A 26,515-nucleotide genomic window follows, 5' to 3' on the forward strand; every position below is an offset into this window, starting at 1 on the left:
ATGGATATACCCGCCTTCTTTCACTTATCTTTCCATTCCCACAACAATATACATAAAGAAATAGCAAATTTTGGACATAGTTCGAATGGTGATTAATCATGATTAATTCATTTTTAAGCTGTGATTAATCTGATTAAAAATGTTAATCGTTTGACAGCCCTAATATAAATATATATATATATATATATAGTATATCATGTGTCCCTGGGCAAGACACTTCACCCCAAGTGGCTCCTGTGGGGATTACCCACAGTATTGAGTATGTAAGTCACTTTGGATAAAAGCGTCTAACATGTAATGTAATCATGTGTTCCTGATAAATGGTCAGATGGACAAACATTGTGTAATTAATAAATCAGCAGTAAGGGGACAGTGTACAGGAGGTTTTCACATGAAAGAGAAGACTAATGGGAAATTACTCTCTTTCTCACTTTGTTTATTATTGTCATACGGTTTCCTGATTAATTTATGGACTTGATTGCTAGTTAAAATTGTCTTGTTTTTTGTTCATGTTCATTAAGAGAAAAACAGAAGATAAAGCAGCATATGCTTTAGGGCGGGGCTACCTTGTGATTGGCAGGTTGCTACAACAGTGTGGTACAGTTTGAGTGTTTCAACTTTGAATCTAACAGTGTTTTCCATTCCTATAAGTTAATTGTAATGCTTTGCTGCCTAAAGTGTCTTGTTCAGCACTCCCTCATTTGTCACTTTTGGTTCCAAAAAAACAAGAAGGCGCCAGTCAAAATGCTAAACTCAAGGATTTGAGACGACCCTTAACAAAAAAGGGATGTCACAGTGACTACGTCCACTTCTTATATAAAGTCTATGGTTCTGACAGATGCTGCCTTTTGTCCCCTTGCTCAGAGAACATCCCTGAGAAGTGGACTCCTGAGGTGAAACACTTCTGCCCTAATGTGCCCATTATTCTGGTGGGAAATAAAAAGGACCTGCGTAACGATGAGCACACCCGGAGAGAGCTTGCCAAAATGAAGCAGGTAAATAAGGTCAAACTGACACATAAACCAGTCTTCTAGTGTTGAAAGCCTGTTTCCTAAAACGTGTCCTGACCTTCTCTTCAGGAACCTGTGAAACCGGAGGATGGACGGGACATGGCTAACAGGATCAGTGCCTTTGGATACATGGAGTGCTCTGCAAAAACAAAGGATGGTGTGAGGGAAGTGTTCGAAATGGCCACCAGGGCTGCACTACAGGCCAGGCGGGGAAAGAAGAGCAATAAATGTGTCCTACTGTAAACAGGGGGGGGCACGAGGACTGCCTCCCCCAGGGGGAAAGAAGAAGGAGCATTAGGTCAAACCTACCCCCAAACACACCCACACAAAAGACTGTTCTCCCCAGTTTTTCCTAAAGGTGTAATGCTTTTACTTTCTTTGTCTTAAGCAAAAGTAGTCAGGTTCTGTCAGTATTCATTTTTGAGGTTATGGAAACTACTTTTTTGTACTTTAACATGAGTAACTTTGCCATAATGAAACCTCCTTTATCAACATGTACTATGTAATCAAAGAGGTCAGCCAGGGGCCTGCTGTGTCATACCTGCCAACTACAGTTAAGTGCTTAAGCCCTGTCTGCTGATCTGAGGAATGTTTCCACAGCCAATAGGGTGAAGTACCTGTACACTGTGACCCTTAATCCTTTTAATTATTTCAACAAACAGATGCGCACATTGAAGTCAAAATGTGTTTGTGTGCTTCATATACAAATCCTAATGTGCATTATGATCACTTGCACAATATGAGACTGGAAACTCATTTTGTTAAACGCAAATGGAAACGTAGTGTTTTGTGTAATAAATTACTTTGTAAGAATCTTGATCATTTGCATCACGTGCTTGATGACGCTGAATGACAGTAAACCCAGTGAGGGCGTGTTTCAGAGTTGGGGTCTGCAGTGAAGATATAAGCCGATCTTTGGTTATCTCATTAAAACAGATGCAGGGTGTTTGAGGGGAATGTTGCTATTCTAATTTAACGAAACCATCCCTTAAGTGTTTTAATAAAAAAAATTAAGGTATAACGTGAGAAACACTTTTTTACTTAATTGCCTCACTTTTTGGCCTCCTACCTTCCAGGCCATCTTGACTCGCACTACAACAGGAAACATAGGAAACAAGTGCTTTATTTAACATGCAGGAAAACCAACATTACAACACATTTGCAGATTCTGTTCTTTGGCATTTTACCAAGATTGGCCTTTCTGTGTAAACCAAACACTGACGTTCATCATTTTACAAATGCAAACTGAATATTATTCAAAAATGTTTACACGTCAATTGAATCAGTTTTAGTAATCACTGATATCACTGTATTTTGAAAATAGTTTAAGGTGATGGAAATCTTGGATAACCTGTGAATTATATAAGTGACAAATATTCAGTCCACTTGCCAGTTTATTAGGCACACTAAGCTTACACTAATAAACCGACGTGATGGAAAAATATATATATTGTCCTACCCCATTTACATCAGTGAGTATACACTAAACATAATCACCTGGTAGTCATAATACAGTTCAAAAGCATAAACTACAGCCCAACAAAGTAAAGTAACATTTGATTAACACCTGCGTAAACAAAACTAATAGTTTTAATGATTTAAACCTCCATGAAATTAGAATTTACTGCATGATTGAGTATGATTTGTGTAGAGAGCAATAAGTCAAGACAAATGATTGACAGTCAAAATAAGACTGATATGATGCTCATTGTAAGCAACACAATATCTATTCTAGAGGATGTGAATATTTTCTTTGGTGAATTACATTTTTTAAAGGCAACCTATAAGATGTGCGGTCTGAAGGCAAGAGCAGTGGTTAATGTGTGATTTCTTTGTATCCATAAACAGCTCCAAGGTGAAAAAGGGATACCCAATGTAACCAGAGCTCCTTGGACACTTGATGATAAAAAACATGTATCACCATAGAATGTCTGTTGTTGCTGCTGGGCAAAAACAAAAATGGCTGCACACTCATTCCTCAGATAAATAAATATACAGCCAGGCATCGGACACTGCTGTGAAAATCCTCAGTTTGATAGTCATTCGTTCTTCTTGGCTGTTACAAGTCCTGAGCGGGCGAGAAACATGGGAAGCAGAGCTAGAGCTCCCAGAGCTGCAGCCACTAACGGCCGGTAGAACATCCATCCTACTCCGATGGTGAGGAGGGACAGAGAGCAGGAGACACACAGGGCGAAGATCTTCAGCCCCACGGAGACGAGCTCTCTGAGGATAGGAACCCAGTCCACTGTACGCACACCACAGAAAACATTAGGGACAGGAGATGCCAGAAATCAATCCATGATGTGTGAGCAGTGAGTGTGTGTTTACCCAGCGTGTAGATGATGCGCATGGTCATCTGGATGCTGAGGAACATGAGGGCCCAGCCTGCAGCCCTGAGTCCCCACGTCTTCATACTGTTGGACTCCTGCTCCTTCTCAAAAACCTCCTACAGAAACAACAGAACGATCAACTTCCAGAACCAAAGACTACGTGGAAAATATCAAAACATGCTATCATCCATTTTTCTATGCTGATTCCTTCTAACCATCATTTTCAGATGTTTTTTCTTCCTAATAACTATAATTGACGGCATACACAAACATTTCTGGAACATTTAAATTCAACTGTATGTTCATAACAAGACTTTGACAATTCAATAAATTCCCCAAAGCTGTCCAAGGAATAAAATGAAATCCCCGCTGACCTCTGCAGAGAGCTCCTCCAGGTACAGGATCTCCAGAGTGTCTCCTGACTTGGTTCTATACGGCCTCAGCTGCTCCCCTCTCTGCATGGCCACAACACTGACCTGAAAACAGTCATGGTTTATCAACGAACAAGATTTCATTAGAAGTAAAGGTATGTGATCTGAAGAAAGATATAGTTTCAGTTAGGGCTAAAACTCTTTGGCCGGAATAAGATCTTAAGACAATTAAATGTCCACTATTTTGGTTAAGTTTTGTTTTTTTTCTCTTTATTTTAATTAACAGAAGAACAGACGTCTTAGTGTTTTAGATTGCTGGTTGAGCAAACAATGATTTCAATAGTTCTCATTGGGCTGAATGAAATAATGGTTACAACGAATAACTATTTGTATTATTAGTTCAATGTTTTGGGTTATTTTTTGATTAAGCATTTAGTCATGTTTAGTTATGTGTGAGAGACCAAAGAGAAATCTATTTTCAAGACTTTGATGTTAACGTTGTGCCAAGTATAGCGCAGCACGATGCATTTGTTTATGAGGGGTCAAAATGTTCTAGGTATAAATGCTCATATTTTTTCCACACCGCCCAAAATTCACAATATGATAAATATACACATTTTAGGAAAAGTCACAAAGTTTGAGATGAGTGGGTTTTATGTTTACAGGGTTACATTTATTTGAAAGTGCAGGGAGATAAAAATGACCCTGTGGCGGTTCTAGTGTTGATACCATAATATCACAAAGGATACAGAGGAAACTACTTAAAGACAATGATCTACTGCTCTGCCATCATGAAGGAAATGTATATTCTAACTGGTCCACTTACAGTTTGAGCCGGTCCGAAGGGAGACCTCTCGCCACTCAAACCAGCGAAGGAGAATCTCACTCGCACATCCCCGACCTTGTGAGCAAAACAATAAACTCAATAACTGCACCAATGTACGAGCATAACCCTTCAGCAGTTTGTGTTTGTAGTGAAAGTGAAAATGCACTTCATGAAGCTCACCTCAGGCCTGCGTGGGTTTTGGGTGTGATAGAAATAATCGTCATCAATTCTGAGGAAAGGGTCGATGTTAAAGAGGGATAAATCCCTCAGGCTCAGCGTCTGGAAGTTATTTATCTGCTCCACCAGGCCTGAGGACAACAAAACAATTAGTTAAATATTTAGGATTCAAATTAAAACAATGTTACATACACACAATAGTGTATCGCTGTTATTTACTTAATGTATTTGTGTGTATAATTCTTTGAAGATACCTTTGGACAGACTAAAAGGTCCAACTCCAACATCAGGAGCCACGACTGTCACACTCTCAACTGCCATGGCACTAAAATCAAGAGATGAAATTAGAGATAAACTCCACACAAACACACAACATTTTTATTTATTGATCCATATTTGTGTACCTCGGATTCTGGTGACCAATTTCCTTATCAAAATGGCGACTGTTAACCAACTCGGATTTCCACTCGGTGTCTAAAGAAAATGAATCACAACTCTTTCATTCCAACAGCACAGATTAATCCATCAGTTGTTCAATATTTTAATAATTTTTCTACGAATAAAAAGAATCAACATCCTTAAAAATCCAGATATATGTTCCAGAATATACAGTATTTAAGTTGTGGGCAAAACAAGATTTGAGACATTTTTCACTATTTTCTGACATGTTATACTTTACAGCATGTTGTTGTCAAATACTGGAAAAATCACCAACTCACTGTAGTTGTATGTCGTCTCAGATTTGGTCTGACCATCCTCTTGGTAATCCCTAAAATCAGAACAGAGTAACAAACTCACTTCAAGCCTATGATGCTCTGTAATTCAGCCAACATTTTTCCACCCGACCGCACCCTGAATGTTGACATAAGCAGAGAACAGACTTACTTGCTCTCCTGGTACTCCACCCACTGATACATCTCCACCTGCCTCTTCAGCTTCACTGCCTGCACCAACACTCTGTAGTTTGGATCGTGGAGGGGCTGTGAACAGAGTGGCATATGATTAATCCCCTGAAATAAGGTTTACTTCAGAATATGACTTTAACTAAGCAACTTAGAATGTTTTCTGGTAGCATGCCATTTCATTAAAGTGTCAAACTAGATAGAGAATTAAAGAAAATGATAACAAGATGTTTCCTCTAATCTGTACTGAACTTGTACAATTAATATACTGTACTTATATATCTATATCAGCATTTTCTGACATGAGTAGGTAAATATGGAATACCGCCTGACTGATAAAGGATTTGTGAGATTTAAACAAACTGAAAATGAAGTGATAGTTTTTTACTAAAATATAAACTTTTTGTTGATAAGGATCTTATTTGGTTGTTACAGAATTGTACATAGTATTTCCAAAATCAAAAGTATGTCTTTATAACAATGACACAAACTTTCAAGTGGTTTTCAAGTTAAATAAGTTCAAGATTTTAGCGCAAGTGTGGAAGATAAAACAACATGCAAGGAGTCATCGAGACATTGTGGAGGAATCTGATGACCATAAACACTCAACAAGTTGATCCCAGTTGTTTGCTTCAGAAATTACAAAAAATGATGGAGTCTTTATCAGTATGTGATTAGAGAGAGTGCCCTGACACATCATTTTACCTGTGAGGTGTGCAGCTTTGCAGACAGGTGCACTAAACGCTCGTTGTTCTGCGGGTCGAGGTGGGAGAAAGGCTCCAACGACACAACCTGAGAAAGACCCTCATCCAGGGAATATGCTGTTCGCAGAGCCCGCCCCTGAGAACAGAAACCGTGACAGAGAGCATGAACTGTGTTGGTCTGGATGAACAAAAATGTAACTGACTTGAATAGTGTGCATTGTGGCTTTGACGTGACATACATGAATGCAACTGCATTCCTTACCTCATTGGTAAAGAGAATATAGATGGAGAGGAAAAACAGTCCGACACCAACAACTGTTCCTCCTGCAGTCTCACTTAATCGCTCCAGGAATCCAGGGTTGGATTTAACAGACACACGCTTGTGTTGGTTTGGGTCCGTATTCTGAGACAAAAAAGCAACAAGAACAAGAGTTGAATGCACTAATGTGGGTGACATTATTTACTTGAAGAGGAAGTTTTGATAAATCACTCAAGTTAATATATTTTTGGCTTTATATTCTCCTCCACAACAGGACACAAATGTATATCATGTTTACTTTAAATAAATATTTGTATTATGTTTAATGTAGCACGATTCACCAGGACATTGGATAGTAATATAAAAGACTTGCCTAGCAGTCACTAGAATAGTTTATTAACATAAAACTGTGGAGAGTTTGGCTTGTCTCAGACATAATGAATAACTCAATGAGTCTGTTGCTGTTGTTTAACATTGTAAAAGCTGCTTTTACTTTAAACTCCAGGAGAATGCTCTCTAAGTGATGTTGAACATTACTGACAGATATGCAAAGTCAAAATCTGTCTCTAGAGCTAGGCGTGAAGGACACACCTCTTTTGTTCTGTGCTAATTTGGCTTCTGAGTATAGATATGTCAGTCAAACTTTGACTGATAGTTGTTGCATGATATTAGCAGTACTCGTGTAATGTTACTATATAGGTGCTGACGTTATTATTATACATTATATTAAAGTGAGTTAACGTAAACGTTTATCAGTTTAAATGTTAACGTTAACTGAAACTGAAAAATAGTTACGTCGCCAGCGTTGCAGCAAAGCTAACTCCAGAAACTGTTTTTGTTTCTCAGGTAAAAACAAAGCTTCTTAAAATGAATCACTTACTGTCTGTGCTGAAGACATGTCTCTGACTTGTTGAACTCTGCAGTCAAACAGAAACGTTTGTTAGCGAGAGTTGAAGATGCCAGGAGACTGGAAGTTGAAACACGGTACAGGATAGTGAGGACACCAGTGAAATGACACAGGAAGCGCTTTAATTGACGCCCGGGGTAGAACGGAACTCTCACGGGTAGGCGGAGTCGGTAAACCTATAGACGTATCTTCCACTATGCCGCATGGTTGTCACGGTGAGTTAAACAAGCACATCTCAAGGAGGCTTTTCCCGACCCACACGTCTAATTCGCAAAGCATTATGGGTAGTCGAGTTCTGAAGCAGCTCAGCGTCAGCAGCAAGCAATCTACTGCAATCTCTTAAAAAATGTCATCCTCTAGTAAAAGGTTACGTAATGTTGGAAACTTGGAATTATGCCAGTTAAAGCCATAGTTGTTGTAGTTGTTGTTGCGTGTTAAGGCATTTTTTATTCAGAATTTGTACAATAATTAGTCAAGTACATAAGTACAATTGACACACACACACACACACACACACACACACACACGATGTGCCAGTCTTAAGAGGATTATTGCAAAGGCACACAAAGCAATTACTGTCTGTCACCTGTCATCATCCTCATCCTCATCATCATCATCACCATCACCATATTTGTGAAAACAACTGACTGTACACAGACACCTTCACATAACTGAATAGGTTACATTTGCGAAAAGCACTACGACTGAGGGTGGCAGTAGCAGAACGGCTGAAAAGACTGTCAGGATGGAGCAGTGTGATATAATTGTGCTTGGAACTGGACTTAAGGTAATTAAACACATATTTAATGCAAAAATACCTTACCTTGTGTGTGAATAAATACAATCATCAATACCATTAACATGTTGTATTACGGTAAGATACAGGCTACTACATGATCTTTTAGTATATATGTAGACTATTTTACTTTTTAACACTTTATATGAAAGTAGTGGTCCCGCTTAAATGTAAACTTTATTTATTTGTATAGCACCTTTCATGTAAGATGCACAATTACTTAAAAATGCAATGAAAATTCAACATCTTTCTCATGTAGAACAGAAAAGAGAGCATTGCAGCAGTCGAGCCTGCTAGTATTGAATTGAGCATGCATGAGACTCAGTATTGGAGTGGGAGATAAACAGATTTCTAGATAAAGGCAGTTAGTGTGATATTACTGATGTGAGATTCAACATTTCTAAGTTTCTAAGAGCTTGTAGGCTTTTATTATGAACTGAGGGCTGACCTCCCCTATCTCTTTCAGGAATGTATCCTTTCTGGTTTACTGTCTCAAAGTGGGAAAAAGGTTCTTCACATTGACAGGAATCCTTACTATGGAGGAGAGAGTGCATCACTTTCTCCCCTTGAAGAGGTTTGTTCACATGAACATTGCATATCCTTCATTTGAAGAAGTTGCTGCTCATTTGTGGTGTTTAATATTTGATATGTTGTCTACAATTACAGCTTCACAGGAAGTTTAAGGTTCCTGGTCCTGATCAGTCAATGGGCCGTGGAAAAGAGTGGAACATCGACCTCATCCCCAAATTCTTTCTTGCCAACGGTGAGAGCCTAGCGCAGTTGAACTTGTGATAGGTGCATTATTGTAAATGAGTCGTTTTCTGTTCCCTCTGCCTTGTCTTTGCATCAGGTGACCTGGTGAAACTCTTGGTGCACACTGAAGTTACCCGATATTTGGACTTCAAAGTGGTTGAAGGCAGTTATGTTTACAAAGCAGGCAAAGTGCACAAAGTCCCCGGCACAGAAGAAGAAGCCATGCGTGCTTCAGGTGATTAAATTTGAACCTGAAGAACAATTCTTGATGATGACTTTTTATTCCATTGAGTAATTTTAAAACCAAATGATGTGTTTCAGATCTGATGGGCATGTTCGACAAGAGAAGATTCAGGAAGCTGCTGTTGTTTGCCCTGAACTTTGACATGAGAAATCCTCGGTCCCACCAGGATGTGGATCCTAACAAGATGACCACACGGGACCTCTTCTGCCGCTTCGACCTGGGACTAGATGTCATGGAGTTCACAGGTCATGCCATAGCCTTACACAGCAGTGAGAGGTCAGTCACAGGAACTCACTTAAACTGGATAACAAAGAATGTCAGGTGATCATTTTGGTTTCACCGGCCTGGTTCTGTCTCCTGCACCCTGCAGCTACCTGGACCAGCCGTGTGGGGAAACCCTGAGACGGATCCGGCGGTACTCTGAGTCTCTGTCCCACCACAACCCCAGTCCATACATCTACCCCGTGTACGGCCTGGGAGAACTACTGCAGGGATTTTCCAGGTAATATTATAAAGACTCAGATTGTCCCCTGAATTATTTTTGATACATTTTAGTTTTTCTTTAAGAGAGGTCAACATAAGATCAACATAGGAAACAAATTGTGGCATACAGGCTGTAAAAAGATCAGACTTTCACTACACAATGTTTGTGGCCAAAATAACTAACAATGACAACAATATTGTGATATCTATAGAAATATTGAAATAACAATAATAATGCTATGAATATCACATTCATCCTTAACTTTGTTTACTGTAAGTGTAACTGTACAAAAGAGCAACAAAAGATGATGAAACAAATAGAAATTGAGAGGGACTGGATTATTGACACGAATATCAATATTTAACCTTTTAAGTTGTTATTATTATTATTACTGGTATATTGTGATACCCCTGTGTGGAACTTTGCGTTGGCTACTAGATTTCATGATAGATCAATGACAGAAGATAGCCTGGATGTTTGTTATAATATATATATATTTTTTAATCTTGCACCATCGACATAAGAGTCACTGTGCATATTGATCAGGTCCTTGTGTCCTACCTGGTTCTGTTTTTCAGACTGAGTGCAGAGTACGGAGGAGCTTTCCTCTTGAGCACAGCAGTGGATGAGATCGTGATGGGTGACGGAAAAGTGAAAGCTGTGAAATGTGAGGGGAAGGCAAGTGTGTTTACATGGAGGAAGAATAGAAGTGTTGGGATGTTTGTAGAAAATGTCCAGCAGCACACTCAAAGATTTTCTCTCTGTTTTCGTTAACAGCTGTTCCGCTGTAAACAGCTCATCTGCGACCCCAGCTATGTTCCTCATCGAGTGAGGAAAGTGGGGCGTGTGATAAGAGTCATCTGTTTATTAAATCATCCGGTTAAAAACACCCACGAGGTCAACTCCTGTCAAATCATCATGCCTCAAACGCAACTCAACAGGAAATCTGGTATTTTAATCCCTTTTTTTTTTTTTACGAAGCATCAACAATTACTAATTATTATTTGAGAATAAACAATTGTGGTAGATTTTGGTTCATAAGAAAACCCCTTTGTTTCATCCATGCAGATATTTACATATCTGTGGTGTCTTATGCCCACAATGTGGCCTCAGCCGGGATGTACATCGCCACAGTGAGCACCGCTGTGGAAACCAGAAACCCAGAGACAGAGGTTCAGCCGGCGCTGGAGCTCCTCGAGCCCATCATGCAAAAGTTAGTAATGATTTCATTTATTTATTTATCATGGTTGTGTTAATCAAATAACTTTTTAAAGCTACATTTAATTAATTTTACATATTTTCTTTTATGGATAGGTAATGACAATGGTAAAAATATGAATAACCCCTAATGTCTTCATTATTAGTTCTATTGTCAGTATGAAAATACAGAGAATAAGTATTCAGAGGAATTGGTGTTAGGGTCTTTATTGTATTACTATTTATTTATCTACTTATTATTATTATTATTATTATCAGTTCTTATTTTTGTTTTTAAAGTTTTCCATGCATGTCTTGTCTGTTTGTTTCATTCTGATGCAACACTAATATAAATGAAATGTTTAAAATGTATATTTTAATAAAATAATGATAAAAGCAATAGTAGAATTACACTATTTAAAAACAAAATGACGTTATTTTATTTCACCACCTTGAACCTAGATTTGTTTCAGTCAGCAACTTGCTGGTTCCCAATGACGATGGAAAACAGAGTCAGGTAATGAGAAGACTTTCTGTGAAATAAAATAAAACATGAAATGAAATGGGATGAAGTTTGGTTGGTCTAGAGCTGGTGACAGATTTCCTCTCTCCTCTCTGTTCACTAGATATTTGTGTCCCGCTCATATGATGCATTAAACCACTTTGAGACTGAATACGAGGACATTAGAGACATGTACCGCCGGATCACAGGAACAGAGCTCTGCCTCGGAGGATCTCAGAGACATAACTCTCACACCTCGGATGAAGACTGAAAAAGACTTCAGGGACAAGTAATGCAACCGCTGGGAGGCCGTAATAACTATATTGAAGGTTATACTCACGGCCGTGAAGCAGAGGGGGGGCGATGGAGAGTGAGTATCTAAGGGAATATTGGAGGTTTTTTTCCTATAGTTAGTTTGCTATTTATACTTTCTGTGAAATTTGAAAAATTCATAACAATTTGGAAAAAAGCATTTATGATTTGAAGTTTTAATCTTCTTTAATCTTAATTGAAGAATTTACTCAATGTATTCAATATTTTTGTTACATTCTGTATTATTTAGATACTCTGGGGATATTAGTATTTTCTATTTTGAATTTGTATAATACTTGCCACTAATGAACATTTTTTATTTCAAATTTCAATTCTTACTATACTTGCCGCTAATGTTAATTTTTATTATATTTGTATCTTATTGCATCTTTTAAACATTTTTAACTAGTGTAATGCTTTACACTGATGATGGAAACATTTTTCCATAAATAAAGTATATATATAATGTTTTTGTATGGGACAAGGTGATGCTTTTGACTGATATAAAATCCTGAGAACGCTTGCACTTAGGATAGAAATACATCTTAGGTCTGTATTATTATTAATAAATCATTACTTTATAGTATCTAGCTTGGTGTTCATTATTCAATATGTTATTTGCTGGATTTAAACATTGAGACTGACACTGGGCATGTGGCACAGAGCCAGACGAATCCGGGGGATGTGAGGAGGATTTGTGGATCGTCTTATCTTTTGCAGCTTATGTGTGAGAAGGACAAAGCCACTGCATGGTGTCATGTGCGGTACACAGGCAGCTTGTAGGGTGGAGCCTGCCTGAGGCAGAGGACACACAGCGTAAGGAGAATTAGCCAAATGAAGGACAGTCACCACCAACACCTCGGGTTGAATACATACACATTGTTTATTGTTCTTATTTAAACATTTGTAAACAAAGAACCCTTTTATCTGCTGCAGATCCATTGTAGAGTTGCAACGAATAACCGACTAATCAATTACTCGATCAACAGAAAACTATTTTGATCATTGATAAATAAAATAAAAAGATTCAGGCAGAATTGGATAACCTGCATTTCTCTGTTCGGTAGTTATCTGAATATCCTCGGTGTTTGGACTGAAAAAAAACAGACATTTTTAGAAACATCACCAGTGAGAAACTGAGATGGAATTTTTTCTGTCATTTTATAAACCAAACAATGAATTGAGAGCATAACCAGCAAATTAATCAATAATGAAAATAGTTGTTGGTTGCAACCCCAGAAAATAGCTACTCTTCCAGGTGTCTTTACAAAAATAAATATTCCATATCCCACAAAAAACACATGTAAATCATAACAGGTTATTGTTTGTTTCTGTTTATACTTCTTTACAGTTTTTCTGAGACAGCTCACTGCTCAGATGACTGGGTGACGAGGCTGAATTTATCGCGTTTATCTAATAAAGAATAGTTGTTACTAAATAAAGTGTTTCTTTAGAGCTGGACGTCACTGAATTTGTTCCTTTGGAAGCATTGTGCAGAAGAAGAATAACCCTCCCGTAGACCTTGGGTCAATCCGACACCTCTAAACTCCATCTGCACAAATCAGTCCTTGTTTCTGTTGACACAGCAGCAACTCTTATTCCTGTTTGAGTGACAGCGCCGTGCTGACAGGAGGCGGGATCAGACCTGCAGCGACCACTCTGTTCTCACTGATCAGGAAGTTGAAGGTTGCACATGCATTTGCCTGCAAAACAGAAGAGATGAAAAAGAAAGACAGAAAGTTGAATTAGGGCGCCTCAATTAGTGTAAGAGCGTTGTGTGTGTGAGTCATAAAGTCAGAGAGACCCTGAGAATACTTTACCGTGTCTTGCACCTCCACAGCGATGCCTTTACGCTTGAGTAGAGCGAGGACTGAGGGGTCAATTCGTTCAGTCCGTGAACCTGTGCCCAGCACAAGAATCTCTGGATAAACAACAAGAAAATATGTCCAGATAAGTCAATAAATGCGGAATAACTTGAATAACTGCTTAGAAAACGTAATGAATGCAAATAAAATGTATTTGTTTCACAGGCTTCAGATGTAAACACTATTTACCACGGGGAATTTGGGACAAACATGTTAAACAGCGCTAAACACCACTATCTTTTTCTGATGTTTCTCTTCACACTATATTTTGGTTTTCTTTTTAATCCATCACTCAGCTACACATATATTTACCTATTCTTGGTTCAAGCATGTGGAAAAGTGAGACGCTTTCTTCTGTGATGTCTTTATGAGTGCCAATCTGCAGAGAGAGAGAGATATTTAATAAACAACAATAAACACAGTTGTTTGACTTCATCATAAATCAGTACTAGTTTGGATATTGATCTCACATTCCACTGCAGGATCGCAGGAGGCAGCAAAGCACAGGGCCCCAACACTTTGTTTCCGTCGATGTTGAATCCTCTGGCGCTGTAGCTGTAGATCATGGCCCCGCTGCCCGGCTCCTTCTGCATGACGGACACAGAGGTACGCTGGTACATCTCATCATCGCTGGGACCCAATCTGTGTGCACGAGACAGAAAGGGGCTGCAACAAACACAGTAGAATTAACTAGAATCAATGTCATTTTATTTACACAGGACTTGTCACTTATACTAACAATAGCAAGTATTAAGAGTGCTTGTAACCAGAGTCTCTGAAATTATGTTTTTATTGCACAGGTCTTATCCTGGGCTGGATGAATTTAATTGTGACCAGTTGTGATAATCGAGTACGAAAGGGAATTATAATCGAAATGATTAGCCCTATTTTCTCTGTGAATCCTCCACCACTTCAACAGGCTGCACTGAGGAACTGTTTCCATTTGGCCCAGTTTGAAAGCCAACATATCTAAAGCCAACCTACTGACAGGGCTGACAGCCAAAAGCTTTAGGCCTGTTTCTTCAGAAAAAAAGCCAAGAAAACGTTCTGCTTGCCAAAAGAGCTGCCGCACATTTCAGCGTCTTCTTACCCATTTTCTTCCTGACTTTACAAACACATTGGGCAAGCCCTTGTTGAGATGGGACACACTGCTCTTGTTAGTCCACTAGTGTCTCATCAGTGGAGCAGAGGACTTATGAGGTGAGTCAGACTGAAAGTAACCAAAGACTCCACCAGATGGAGCCAGAAGAAGGTTAACGTTTGTTTCTAAATGGGAATTTTTGAGTTTTAATGGAGTTACATCAAAAACCTTTACACAGAAGATGACAAAAAGTGAAATCAGTTCACTTTGCTCTCACAATGTTAATGTATTCCTATTTTCTAAGCAATCATTCAATCAATTGGTCAGCGACAATACAGCACATACAAACATTACCTTACATGACCTCTAAATGATTTATAAAGTACATATAATCTACAACAGGTACCCAAACTGAAAAGCTACACATGTGTTTTCTCAAAACTATGGCGTTTTAAATCACAAGTTTTAATAATTAGATTGTATGTGACACATACAGTATGCTCGCCTTTGAATCATATGGTCAATGGTCCATCTCTATTTTCTGTCATATTTTACAAAATACATTGTTGATTATTAAAAAAGATACAATGGGTGTATGTGACATCCCATGATATAATGTGACCTTCAGTGTAAAGAGCATGACTGGGATAGTAATGGTTATTTTAATTGTGTATTGATTTTAATGGGAATAACACTATGCTATACAAAATAGGGCATACAACTATTTCTTCCTCTGTTAAATAGATCTAACTTGTATTAAAGAATGGTGATAGTTGAAGCATTTCATAACAAAACAGGACTCCTCTCCTCTACCCAGAAGGGAGGAAAGATTAGGGACAGTTGCTGAAGCGACACCAATACAATCTTCATCTTAAAAAAAACAAAAACGTTAGAAGAAAAACTACCGTACCTTGAGAGAGCGGGTCCTGCCCTGGAGGAAAAGAGAAACCCGTGTGTTGATCTCTGAAGGAGCAATCTAGCACACACAGCAGTGGCCATGTTCAACCGGCGACACAGAAGGGGGACGGAGTTCTGTGTAACACCAGCCGTCTGTTTCCGGTGTTGTGTAAAGCTCAATCGAACCAGAGCCATATAATAGAATCTATTCTAGATATATCTAGATATATGGCGCTGAATCGAACCATTTTTATTTGACTTGTATTAATGTACTTTCAGTTTGAGAACACTTAAAAACTGGGAAGTTAAAGTTAAAGATGTATTCATTGCTATCGGGATGTTAAGAGCATTCCATGGAATATAACAAAAAGTGTTTCTGAAGTGAATTACCTACCCTACCTTTAATATGTATTAAGTCAGGAACAGGAAATTGTATAATAGTCTCCTGTTATTATTGAATTATTATTTAAACATTTAGAAAGTGTTATCACTGCCAGTATAATAAGACTATTTTATGAAATGTAATGGTGATGCGGCTATACAGGGATCAGTTCGAGGATCCTGCTCTGTCTTCAATTAAGATGCCTGTGTGGAGCATCAGCGCCCCCTGCGGTGATCACCGATCACTGCACTCAGGTCAGATGATCCGGGCTGCTACATTGTAAATAGACAGCGGCGATCCACCGGGGCCATGCCTTCATAGTCTCTTTAAATCTCCTCCAACAGAGCAGATTTGTCCTCTCGGAGACTACTTATCTTCCGACACCGGTTCTTTCGATATTTCTGGTCATTTCGGCTTGTTAAAGTGTTTTTATTAAAGTATGTACCGGTCTCTGTACGCCTTCCGATCCGCGGAGCCCAACTCGCTGCACTTCGCGGCCGGAGAAAGCTTCCTAATCCTGGAGAGGAGCAACAAACACTGGTGGCTGGGGTCCCGCTGCAGCTCGGGGGAAACCGGCTACATCCCCTCGTCATACATTGAAAAAATACAGGTAAACAACACCAATATCCTGTGCGAGGACCATGTCGCATCCTGGGGTGAAAGTGAAATCTGGTGAATGCGTAGTAACGTTCAGGGTTGAATTGATGGGATCGAGAGAGACAGATCACTCGTAACTGTACTATATGTCCTAAAGTGCAGGCCACACTGAAGCTGACTGCAGATTATAGTGAGGACGGAAATGCACGCTTGCTGTAGGAACCATAAATTATTGGAAAGGTTGCATTATGTAGGGGCATGGCCCTTCTGCACTGCAGCTGCTCACTGCGACAGAGGGGAGATATAGGAGAGGAGTAATAGGGAGGAAGGAGGGATGGATTATGTCAGGATAGGATGATTTAGAATATCCTATGAGACAGGAAATAATCAAGGACCATACAGCAGCAAGACAGAAACCCTCTGTGTGCTCAAACTCCTGTGACTTTGTCTCTATTTTATTATCAATGATCATTCTCACTGTTCTTTTTATTGTTTAACAAGTAGCTACTACTCTCCCCACAGCTTTTCTGTTGGACACACCCACATGCATTATACAGTCAGAGGACTCTTTTCTCCAAGGATAACTAGTCAGAGCATGTACTTTGTGAGATCACAGGCTCACACAGTGGCAGGATAGGAATGCTCTCTCGTCCCTGTCATTGGCTGTTGAGGTTTAATGAGCTGAATGTGAGGCCTCAATGGGCATGTGTACCACTGCTTAAATAGGCTTTTTTTAATTCGTTAGATAACCGCCCTAGTTTGTTTCTGCCTGGAGTCACTCACAAGTCCCCGGGCCACAAGTCTGTTCTGTTTTGTTTAAAGTTGAATAATTATGTTAATGAATAATGTATAATGAACCCTGTATGCAAGGGCTGGTTTGCCTTCACTAACTGTACGGAGGCTCAGTCACTGGTACATTTTTATATATAAAGCCATGTTAGGGAAACTTCCATCCTACATCTGCTCCCTGATCTCACGGCGAATTGTAAGTGGCTACTGCCTGAGATCGCTTGCTGTGGTTTTATTAAATGTGCCAACTGCTAGGACTGTCTTAGGGAAGATAGCTTTTAGATGCGCAGCTCCTCTGTCTTGGAACAGTCTGCAAATGAAATGGAAACTGAGCAATCTGGTGCCACTAAATGTTTTTAAAGCTCGGTTGGATGCTACACAGTCAATCGGATGCTGTTGGTACCTGTTAATGTCGTGGATAGTTATGTAAATTGTAATCCCTGTAATGATGCTGTAAGATGTCCTTTTGTTGTTCTGTTTATGTTTTTTTATGTTTCATGTGGAACCTACTTGAGCAGGTCTCCCTTGAAAAAGAGATCAATGATCTCAATGGGATACATCTGGATAAATAAAGGTTTGAAATGAAATGAAAATAATGAATGTGTCCCCTATTTCTCTCTTTTCTTTCTGGAGGCCCCAGAGCAGGATGAAGTGTTGCAGTCTATTGACAGAGCGATCGAAGGAATCCACAATGTGGCCTTAAAGAATGGAGGCAAATACAACCTGGAGCAGAGAGATGTTCTTCAGTAAGAATAACATTATCATTTATAATTATGTTCTTCTTCTTCTTCTTCTTCTTCTTCTTCTTGTTCTTATTCCTCTTATAGTTTCTGGCCCTTTCTATGCTCTATATATAAATCATATATATTAATTTCTGTTGCAGAAAGTTGATCCATCACAGAAAGGAGACGCTTGCACGACGGAGTTCTTCGTCCTCCGTTCACAAACAAGGCCTCCCATCTTCCAGCAGTGAAATATCTCTCAGTAAAACTCCTCCTCCCAACGGTCTTAACCGAGACGGACGGCAGAGCAGCATGCCGATATCAGGAAGCGTAGACAATATACAGTCAGAACAGGGGTTTTATCAGGTGAGAAATTATACAAAGTACACATTTAAATGTTTTATTTGAAACCACCTGCCATGGTCAAATATACACGAGTAAAACATTTAGACATTGTTAAATATTCTGTCTTTTGTTTTTACTTTTCTGTCTACCTGTAAAGCACTTTTTTGTAATGTATGTAATTATATATTTTACTTATGTTCGGCATCTAACACAATTGTATAGGAGGAGTTACAAGTGTTGTATGCATACATTGTCCATGTATTCCCAACATCACAAACTAAAGCCTGTAACATAGTGAACCAAATTGTGTGACACAAACAGATCCAATTTCTAATGAACATTTGCTGTGAGCTTCTTCATTTTGTAAAATCATTGCCATGTCCATCCATGCTTCCACGTTTTGGATTCCTGCAATAACCATTCTGTAAGGCATGGTACATCTCTTTCGATAGATATTCGGATTTGTGCTTCATCTGTTCTCAATGTGCAGATCAAAAACACATCCCATCTTTAGGATTATAACTTCAGTTTTTTCTTCTTTGATAAAAGCAATATCAGTAGTTCAGCTCCAACAATTATGTGACGAATTAATTGATCAATTAAAAAAATATTTTTTAACAGAAATTATTTCTTTTAATGCTATAAAGTCAGAAAATGCTGTTTTCAGCCTCGCTAATGTGGAGATTTCATCCTTTTTTTTATCGTATCACAAATATCAAACATACTGAATATTTATAGATCAAACAATGAATGAAGAGGCACATTCATTGAAAATGAGAACAACGGTTAGTTGCGGCCTTGTTGACATTACCAGGGAATGCATCTCTGACAGCAGAGACGAGTGAATAAGCTCATGTTGTGGAGTGTAGAACATCACGCACACAACATTTGCCCTCAGATGACCTGGTTTGTATTCTCCTCCTGCAGGTGCCTCCTCAAGCTCGGCGTGCGGCACCAACCACCCCCCCTCCCCCGGAGAAACAGAGGAACAGCCGGCGTCCAGGTGAGATCTCTCAGCCTCACTTTAAAGCTTATGACTGTCTCACAGATCCCAGCGCAGCCTTGTTGTTTTCATCTGATGCTACCTGCTGCAGCTCCATTACTTCACAAACACTCTATTCTTAGTCAGGTCACTTCTGATCACCCTCCTCTCTGTAACTGGAGCTCTCTCTCTCTCCCTCAGCAGATCCAGAGGTCCCCTCCAGAGGGTCGTCTCTCCCTCCGTCCCCTGCTCCCTCCCTCACGATCAGCACCACCTCTTTAGAGTCAGGCTCCTCCCACTCAATGGTCTCCTCTGATGTCAGCTTGCCAAGTGTATCCAGCACCCCCCCTCCTCCGGTGCCGTCCCGTGTGAAGCCCGTTGCTCCTCCCGCAGACGAGCCTTCCTCCGACTCCCCCCCTCAGCCGGCTCCACAGAAGAAGAGCCCGGCTCCACAGCCTCCCCAGCTCACCCCCACTCCCTCGCAGCCCGCTGTAGAGGAGCAGCGTGAGAACGAATGGCCTGTGGCCCCCCCGTCCATCGCTGAGAGCCCTGCCAGCAGTCCCTCTCCCTCTGAGCCGGTTCCCAGGACCATCGGGGCCGAGCTGATCGAGCTGGTGCGGAAGAACACGGGCCTGAGTTACGAGCTGTCGCGGGTGGCGGTGGGCGTGGTGGTGGGCCACCTGCAGACCACCTTACCCCAGGCCGCCGCCGACCTGGAGCAGGTTCTGCTCTCGCTGGTGGACAGCAAGGTCAGATTTGTTTTCATTTCATCGTGTGGATTCAGCGCTCCCAGGAGAATACCGATGTCTTGTAGAGTTACAGTTCAGTCTGCATTTAGCTGACACCTCAGAGTTGTTTAGAGATGCGGGGGACAATACACACAGGATCACTCTCTCATTTCCTGTTTCTAAACGCAAGCTTGAAATGAACTGCTGATTCTTTCCTGGCACACATTTCTGTTTCTTCCTGTGGGTGAAAGGTGGTTAGTAGTGGGCAGTGGGTCATGTAACCTAGAATAGCTATGATGAAAGCTTTTGGCTGCATCCTTTATTTACATGGCCACACGTGGGTACACTTGACCCTGCTCATCCAATTATAAAGTCTTAAACACTCTGAGGTCTCTGCAGCGGTTTTTAATTAAGGAACATTCAATTAGGGCTTCACAAAACACTTATAATACAGATCAAATTGAAACAATACCAAATAGAGCAGAGAAGCATACAATGTCATTAACTTACACTTGTAAAAACACCAGTGTTACCCTTTAAAGTCGGTATCTGTAATATGCTTTTCAACCTACAGAAAATGATCCGCCAGCCATATCGTTTTCTATATCAGAGAGATAAATGACACTGTGTACTGGTATTTCAAGTTGGAACACTAACAGGTGTGTCATGGTGTTTTCTGTGGCTGCAGGTTTCGAGTACAGCGCTGCCGCAGGGTCAGGTGTGTCACGACGAGCAGAGGCTGGAGGTGATCTTCAGCGACCTCGCCCGTCACCAGGGCGACTCTCAGCAGCGCAGCTGGGCGCTCCACGAGGACCACGCTCTCATCGCCTGCTACCTGGAGGAGCTGCTCAAGATCCTGGTAAACTCTTACTGCTACGTCTGCAGGGCTCTGTTTCTGAAGTGTAGGGAGGTGGGATGAATTTCACAGAAGTGTATATCAGTATGTCAGTGTTTGATTATAAAAGCACTTTTCAAAATGAAAGGTGCACAGTCAAAGCTTTAAATAACATGTAGTACAGTAACACAAGAACACGTAGAAGACAAGTCATTTAACATTACCTGCTTTCACCTTATTTCTCCACATGTATGTGTCTAACTTACTAATGATTTCTTTAAATTGGTCCAGTATTAAGTGTGGATCTCCCATGGGAGCATAGGACTCCCCAGCTGTCATGCTGTAAATACCAGACATGTTTGATGGGATCAGACCGGCTCAGACTTTACAAATCCAGCAGTGTGTTAAAGACTGAGGCTGTAAACTCCTCTGGCGGCCAAATATTCTCTATTGGCCCCAACCTCAGGGATTTCCAGATGAGTTGTAAAAGGGCTCCATAATCCACAACTGTCAAACAGATTAGGAAGTTAAGAGATTATTATATCATTGCCGTTACAACTCAAATCTGTTTCATTTCAGACTGATGCAGATCCAGAGGTGTGTAAGAGGATGTGCAAGGCCAACCACTACGAGAATCAGCTGTCCCTGGTTTCTTATTATCAGATGGTAAGGCATATAATAAAAGAAACAATTTACAAATCTCTTAATTCAAACTTGAAGACTGGGTGCTAGATACTTATGTAGGAGAGCTCTCCAGTTAGACCTTTTAAATATTGCCAGAATGAAGGATGTCCTGCCAAAACATCTGTGTGAGGATTTTCAAATGTCAAACTGGACTGCTGTTTGAGTCTTCTTTTTTAAGACTTTATTATAATGAAGCAACATTAATTAATCTGTATTAGAGACAAATTAGTTAATAAGGATTAGGGGATATATTCCTGTCAAAATAAAAAAGAAAGTCCTTTTCTTTTATGGTTCTTCTTTATTATTATTATCATATATATTCAGTTCTTATAAGAATATATCAAAGTGTTACTTCTTACCCAAAGATGTCCATGAAGATATTTATTGTTGATTACATGCTAAATACAAATGTTCTGTTCCAAGAGCAAACTAGATGTTTTCCCTCGTTGACCTGAACTAGGCTTGGTGCTGATAAGTGAATAATTAAATGTTGTCCTTTCATTTTTGCCGTCATGTGCAGGAGAATCGAGTGTCTCTGCGGCTGCTGCTGCTCAAAGTGTTCGGGGCGATGTGCAGCCTCGATGCTTCGCTCATCTCCACCCTCCTCAACTCTATCCTCCCCATGGAGCTGGCCAGGGACCTACAGACTGACACACAAGGTGAACACATTAACTCTCTCCTGTTCATCTGTAGTATTACCCTTCTTTATATTGACCACCATTTCTCTTTCCTGGTCTGTGTTTCTGTCCTCAGAGCACCAGAAGATCTGTTACACAGCTTTGGTGCTCACTATGATCTTCTCAATGGGCGAACAGGTGCCGTATCTTCACTACGGTATGTTGTTTATTCACAGTTCTCCTCTGCATATTAGCTTATACGCAGACATAAAACAATATATATACATATGCTGATTTTCCTGGTCTTTAAGTTTTACATGCATGCATTATAAGGTGTATTACAGGGATAATGTGTTAAATGTTATTTTATTCTTAAGACGTAATCCTGACCCTCCCTGCTTTCAGAACACTTGAATGCAGACTTTGTTCAGTTTCTGCTGGGTGTGGTGGAGGACGGGCTTCCCTCTGATCCCACAGAGCAGCTGCCGGACATCTTCCTGAACCTCGTGCTCTCCTTCAACCTGCACCACACGGGTGAGAACAGCAGCAAATACATAGCAAAAAAGCCATCATTAATGTGATGTGTAATACCTATGCTTTTCCTGCCACAATAAATCAAAATGCCTGCCAAAAAAATTGCTGCAATGCACAATTGTGGAAGTGTATTAGGGCCAGACATATGAAAGGAGAAGGAAGGAAGATGTTTTGTCATTGGCAAGAATAGATCCATCAACTATTATTCCCAACATTTCAAATAAATCCTGCAATGCAAAATTACAAATGTATCCTACTCTTATTTGTTTCTCCTTATGCCTGGACCTAATACTCTTCCCTACACTAACAGGTTCTACGTTTGTATTTCTCAGCTGACGTGCAGAGCTTTTATTCTTTGAGTATTCTCTCTGTGTTGTCTGTGTCACCCAGAACCCGACAGCAATGTGATCATGCAGGAGCTGAAGAAGAAAAACGTCAAGATCCTGTCAGAGAAAGTGCTGCTGCTTCTGAACAGAGGCGGTAAGATAATACACTGTTGTGATATTTCTCACTCTGCATCAATGCCTTTGTCTACTGACGTCATCGTGACTGACTCTTTGACACCTCCCCTCCAGACGACCCTGTGTGTATGTTCAAACACACCCCGCCTGCACCGCACTCAGTGCTCAAGTTCCTGCAGGACGCTTTCTCCAACCGAGAGACCGCTGACATTTTCTACCGCACTGACATGATGGTGATGATTGATATTGCTGTCAGGCAGATATCGGACCTTTCGCCTGGAGACAAGGTGAGACCTGGACAGGCTACTGATTGATCTTATGCTTTAAAGTAGTAGTTTCTCACTTGGGGAAGAACTCCTTTTTGTTTTCTTGTTTTCTTGAGAAGATTGATACAATTCGTAGTACCGTAAATACAGCTGGTTAGCTTAGCACAAAGACGAGGAAACGGCTAACCTTGTTTTTCAAAAGATAACAAAATCTTTCAAATTTCTAAAGCTTACTAACAGACCAGTTATAACTTGTTTGTTTTTTTATCAGTATTATATAAAGTGTTGAATCCAGAATTTGTGTTTTTTGCCATAATATTTTGACGCCAGTAGCAGAAACTTCCCCGAGATTGCAGCTTCTTATTTATTTGTTAGATATGACAGGTCTCAAAAACCAATCTCTTCATCTAACTTTGGACAAGAAAGCAAATAACTGTTTTTCCTAAAAAAGATGAATTGTTTGTAACTATGTCTGATTATTCTCTCTTTCGCTCTCCCATGAAGCTGAGGATGGAGTATCTCTCCCTCATGCACTCCATCATACGCTCGACGGACTACCTGGAGCACCAGCACCGCCTGCCTGACCTGCAGGGGGTGCTGCAGAGGATTCTCAGGGAGGAGGAAGATCCAGGAGAGGATGAAGGGAGCGCTACTGCGAAACAGATGGATAAGCTAATTGTACAGCAGATCTACAAAGAGTTCCCTCAGATCAGTGAGAACCAAAACTAACCGTATCAGTATCATGCTCACACACTGTAGTCCGCTCCCGTCTACTGCAGGGAGGAACACATGGAGGAAGAACACTTGACATTCAATGCGACGCCCTGCTTTCTGTGCCAGCCTGTGATAGGAGAAACCAATCGGTTTTGCCAATGTTTTCTTGGACTTGTGGTCCACGGCTGCAGCATGCATGTGATTTTTTTTCACAGCTTCTTCCATTCTCAGATGAATTATGTTTGTGTGGGAGTGGGAGTGGGAGGTTTCTTTCTCTGGTGTTCTTGAACAAGAAGGGAAAATATGACACAAAAACCTGTGAGGTTTAGTCATACTTGAGGATTCATATCTAAAACGTAAGCCAAACATTGGAGCTGTTTCTCAGTGAATTCCTTGCAATAATGACCTTTAAAATCACACAACAATTCTCTGTATACTCAGAGTATGTATAATAAAAATGTGGGGTATGTATAATGAAAATGTGCTGCAACCACAACTTAACATTATATAACTAAAATATATTTTACCAAATTAGGCCAAATTCAAAGATTTTGACTGAAAAAGGCAGATTTGAGGTTATGTTACAGAACAATGTGCCATTATTCAATCTATTGTGAAAATACTTAATGTGCTTCCGTTGTAGCGGGACCAAACTACTGTGTGTTACATCATTGTTTTCTTAAAAGAGTATTCAACTCTTAAAACTGACTTCCTCTTCACTCAGTATAATAAGAATCAAATTCAAGTACAACGAGTTGATCATGTTTTCTGTTCTAGTGCGGGAGAGCACACTGACTCCTCTGTTATCATTAGCTGAGTCACCCGCGGCTACATATCAAGTCCCTCCTGTGGCTCCTGCAGATCTCTCTGTCCGGTACTTTTGTCTCTTTACTGCTTCTCAAACACTTTAAGATAACCGCTCTGTACTTATTATGCAAAGCTCCTCTAGCGTCAGAAGTCTTGGCTGTTTACAGATTAGTGTCTGTATGCTGCATTCACACTAAAACTAAAACTAACTGTGCTGCAATAAGTCTCTATATAGCCACTTTCAATATTGCTGTAATATGCTGAGTCTTCTGGAGGGGAAATGTGTTCTGCAGTCATTACTCAAGATAATACATTCGTCAGCGTTGTTGATTTCAGTTAATTATCTGATGCTCTCTTACTGAAAATCAAGACAATGGAGAGAAAAAATAAAGTATTTAATTTAATTTTAGTTGTAATACTTTAACAGCAACATGTACCTTTCCTTGTTTCTCCCTCATGATGTAGTGCTCGATGTTTTCCCATCCTACTCATCTCTGTTTTGATCCCTGGCATGGCGACACGTCTGGAGATGGTAGATGAAATCCAGAAGTGATATCAGTTTTTAGTTAATGACACAGTATTTGTTCATTAATTAGATGTGAGTCTGTTTACAGTGTGTGTAAGAAAGGTGAGCGTCTATTCTTTTTATGATTAACATTGTCTGCAAAAGAGTTACGACTGTGTTATAATAAAACTAATAAAGCTATATTTTAACAGTGCACGTGGTCGGATTGGTTGTTGTTGATTTGAAGACAGTAAATTATAAAACATAATTAAATATTATTTCAGAGTTTTTTAGACATGCTGTTGGTCACACTGTCTCACATGTAACCAGTATAAGAGATACACAGATGTTTTACAGCTGCAGCTTCTAGCAAGTCTAGAGTTTGATTTCAAAGGAAATGGTTACATTTTGCTCATGATCATGTTTGTTAACCCCAGTTTACCCAGTTTAGACCTTCTGTTTTTCCTTTCCTGTGGACATGTTTGCATGTTGTTCTTGCAAACCATACTTATGTACAGTATATACATGAATTTGTTTTATTAATGAAATATTGGGTATACACTTTTAAGGAAAATATATGATATGGCAATATTGAAGATTATACATCACAAAAAGAAAGAAAAACAAATTCAAGATACATTAAACTAAAGTTAAACATGACACTGCATGACAGCTTCATAAATAACAAAAGTTACATTTTGTTGTTTGGATATACAGTATAGTGTTGGATAAATATATATAGTTAATTGAGTCATACAGTATATTTTATTTTAACCTCCGTGATATATTATTAATAGTATTGTAGGTGTACATTATGAAACAATCGCATACCTTATTTTTCCTCTTCTTCTTTTATATATATACCAATGGTTGTACAATGGATTAAGTAATACAGTAATATTACCATAGTTATTATATGGATTCTTTTTG

At 39.8% G+C, this 26,515-nt stretch overlaps 5 protein-coding genes across 6 annotated transcripts in view; 3 read left to right on the top strand and 2 right to left on the bottom strand.

Moving 5' to 3' along the window:
* The window catches only part of LOC104949002 (transforming protein RhoA), a 5,166-nt gene extending 3,337 nt beyond the window's left edge, over nucleotides 1-1,829 (top strand). Inside the window, exons 4-5 of the mRNA XM_010775275.1 lie at nucleotides 865-995; nucleotides 1,080-1,829. Coding sequence (XP_010773577.1) covers nucleotides 865-995; nucleotides 1,080-1,253 — 305 coding nt within the window. The 3' untranslated portion in view covers nucleotides 1,254-1,829. The remainder of the gene's footprint in view (nucleotides 1-864; nucleotides 996-1,079) is intronic.
* Nucleotides 1,830-2,113: 284 nt separating this feature from the next.
* On the bottom strand, nucleotides 2,114-7,658 carry LOC104949004 (transmembrane protein 43). The gene is made up of 12 exons (XM_010775278.1): nucleotides 7,460-7,658; nucleotides 6,583-6,723; nucleotides 6,322-6,456; nucleotides 5,600-5,694; nucleotides 5,434-5,483; nucleotides 5,119-5,188; nucleotides 4,969-5,039; nucleotides 4,718-4,845; nucleotides 4,538-4,612; nucleotides 3,715-3,816; nucleotides 3,339-3,456; nucleotides 2,114-3,255 (listed from the first exon to the last, which is right to left on the bottom strand). The coding sequence occupies exons 1-12, from the start codon at nucleotides 7,475-7,477 to the stop codon at nucleotides 3,050-3,052; spliced, it is 1,209 nt and encodes a 402-aa protein (XP_010773580.1). The 5' UTR covers nucleotides 7,478-7,658; the 3' UTR covers nucleotides 2,114-3,049.
* LOC104949003 (rab GDP dissociation inhibitor beta) lies at nucleotides 7,617-12,406 on the top strand. The gene is made up of 12 exons (XM_010775276.1): nucleotides 7,617-7,701; nucleotides 8,166-8,273; nucleotides 8,749-8,856; nucleotides 8,949-9,045; nucleotides 9,133-9,270; nucleotides 9,357-9,555; nucleotides 9,650-9,781; nucleotides 10,342-10,441; nucleotides 10,541-10,712; nucleotides 10,832-10,976; nucleotides 11,423-11,477; nucleotides 11,587-12,406. Exons 1-12 carry the CDS (start codon nucleotides 7,690-7,692, stop codon nucleotides 11,731-11,733), a joined length of 1,413 nt encoding a protein of 470 aa, XP_010773578.1. The 5' UTR covers nucleotides 7,617-7,689; the 3' UTR covers nucleotides 11,734-12,406.
* A 227-nt stretch (nucleotides 12,407-12,633) lies between these two features.
* Nucleotides 12,634-15,789, bottom strand: ndufaf3 (NADH:ubiquinone oxidoreductase complex assembly factor). Its single transcript, XM_010775279.1, has 5 exons — nucleotides 15,631-15,789; nucleotides 14,110-14,305; nucleotides 13,952-14,018; nucleotides 13,595-13,695; nucleotides 12,634-13,477 (listed from the first exon to the last, which is right to left on the bottom strand). Exons 1-5 carry the CDS (start codon nucleotides 15,717-15,719, stop codon nucleotides 13,370-13,372), a joined length of 561 nt encoding a protein of 186 aa, XP_010773581.1. The 5' UTR covers nucleotides 15,720-15,789; the 3' UTR covers nucleotides 12,634-13,369.
* Nucleotides 15,790-16,263: 474 nt separating this feature from the next.
* nckipsd (NCK interacting protein with SH3 domain) lies at nucleotides 16,264-25,799 on the top strand. 2 transcript variants are annotated; one of them, XM_010775280.1, is made up of 13 exons: nucleotides 16,264-16,609; nucleotides 18,019-18,131; nucleotides 18,269-18,473; nucleotides 19,380-19,455; nucleotides 19,636-20,183; nucleotides 20,851-21,021; nucleotides 21,577-21,663; nucleotides 22,202-22,340; nucleotides 22,435-22,515; nucleotides 22,704-22,832; nucleotides 23,223-23,312; nucleotides 23,408-23,580; nucleotides 24,064-25,799. In XM_010775280.1, exons 1-13 carry the CDS (start codon nucleotides 16,439-16,441, stop codon nucleotides 24,286-24,288), a joined length of 2,208 nt encoding a protein of 735 aa, XP_010773582.1. In that variant the 5' UTR covers nucleotides 16,264-16,438; the 3' UTR covers nucleotides 24,289-25,799. The 2 variants fall into 2 exon arrangements, with proteins under 2 accessions (XP_010773582.1, XP_010773583.1); XM_010775281.1 differs by having other exon boundaries at nucleotides 19,639-20,183.
* Nucleotides 25,800-26,515: the final 716 nt, after the last annotated feature.

This window comes from Notothenia coriiceps, unplaced genomic scaffold (genome assembly GCF_000735185.1).
Source record: "Notothenia coriiceps isolate Sejong01 unplaced genomic scaffold, NC01 NC01_scaffold00015623, whole genome shotgun sequence".
Classification (NCBI taxonomy): domain Eukaryota; kingdom Metazoa; phylum Chordata; class Actinopteri; order Perciformes; family Nototheniidae; genus Notothenia; species Notothenia coriiceps.

Coding starts and splice junctions, on each gene's coding strand:
- LOC104949003 (XM_010775276.1), top strand. Junction 8,857..8,948: donor CACTTTCTCCCCTTGAAGAG/GTTTGTTCACAT, acceptor CTACAATTACAG/CTTCACAGGAAGTTTAAGGT. Junction 9,271..9,356: donor AGAAGCCATGCGTGCTTCAG/GTGATTAAATTT, acceptor GATGTGTTTCAG/ATCTGATGGGCATGTTCGAC.
- LOC104949004 (XM_010775278.1), bottom strand. Junction 5,484..5,599: donor GTGGAGTACCAGGAGAGCAA/GTAAGTCTGTTC, acceptor TTCTGATTTTAG/GGATTACCAAGAGGATGGTC. Junction 5,040..5,118: donor ATTGGTCACCAGAATCCGAG/GTACACAAATAT, acceptor TCTTGATTTTAG/TGCCATGGCAGTTGAGAGTG.
- ndufaf3 (XM_010775279.1), bottom strand. CDS start 15,719: ATGGCCACTGCTGTGTGTGCTAGATTGCTCCTTCAGAGATCAACACAC. Junction 14,306..15,630: donor GCAGGACCCGCTCTCTCAAG/GTACGGTAGTTT, acceptor TGTTTGTTGCAG/CCCCTTTCTGTCTCGTGCAC. Junction 13,478..13,594: donor CTGTGGAGGTGCAAGACACG/GTAAAGTATTCT, acceptor TCTGTTTTGCAG/GCAAATGCATGTGCAACCTT.
- nckipsd (XM_010775280.1), top strand. CDS start 16,439: ATGTACCGGTCTCTGTACGCCTTCCGATCCGCGGAGCCCAACTCGCTG. Junction 21,022..21,576: donor AGGAGCTGCTCAAGATCCTG/GTAAACTCTTAC, acceptor GTTTCATTTCAG/ACTGATGCAGATCCAGAGGT. Junction 22,341..22,434: donor CCTACAGACTGACACACAAG/GTGAACACATTA, acceptor TTCTGTCCTCAG/AGCACCAGAAGATCTGTTAC.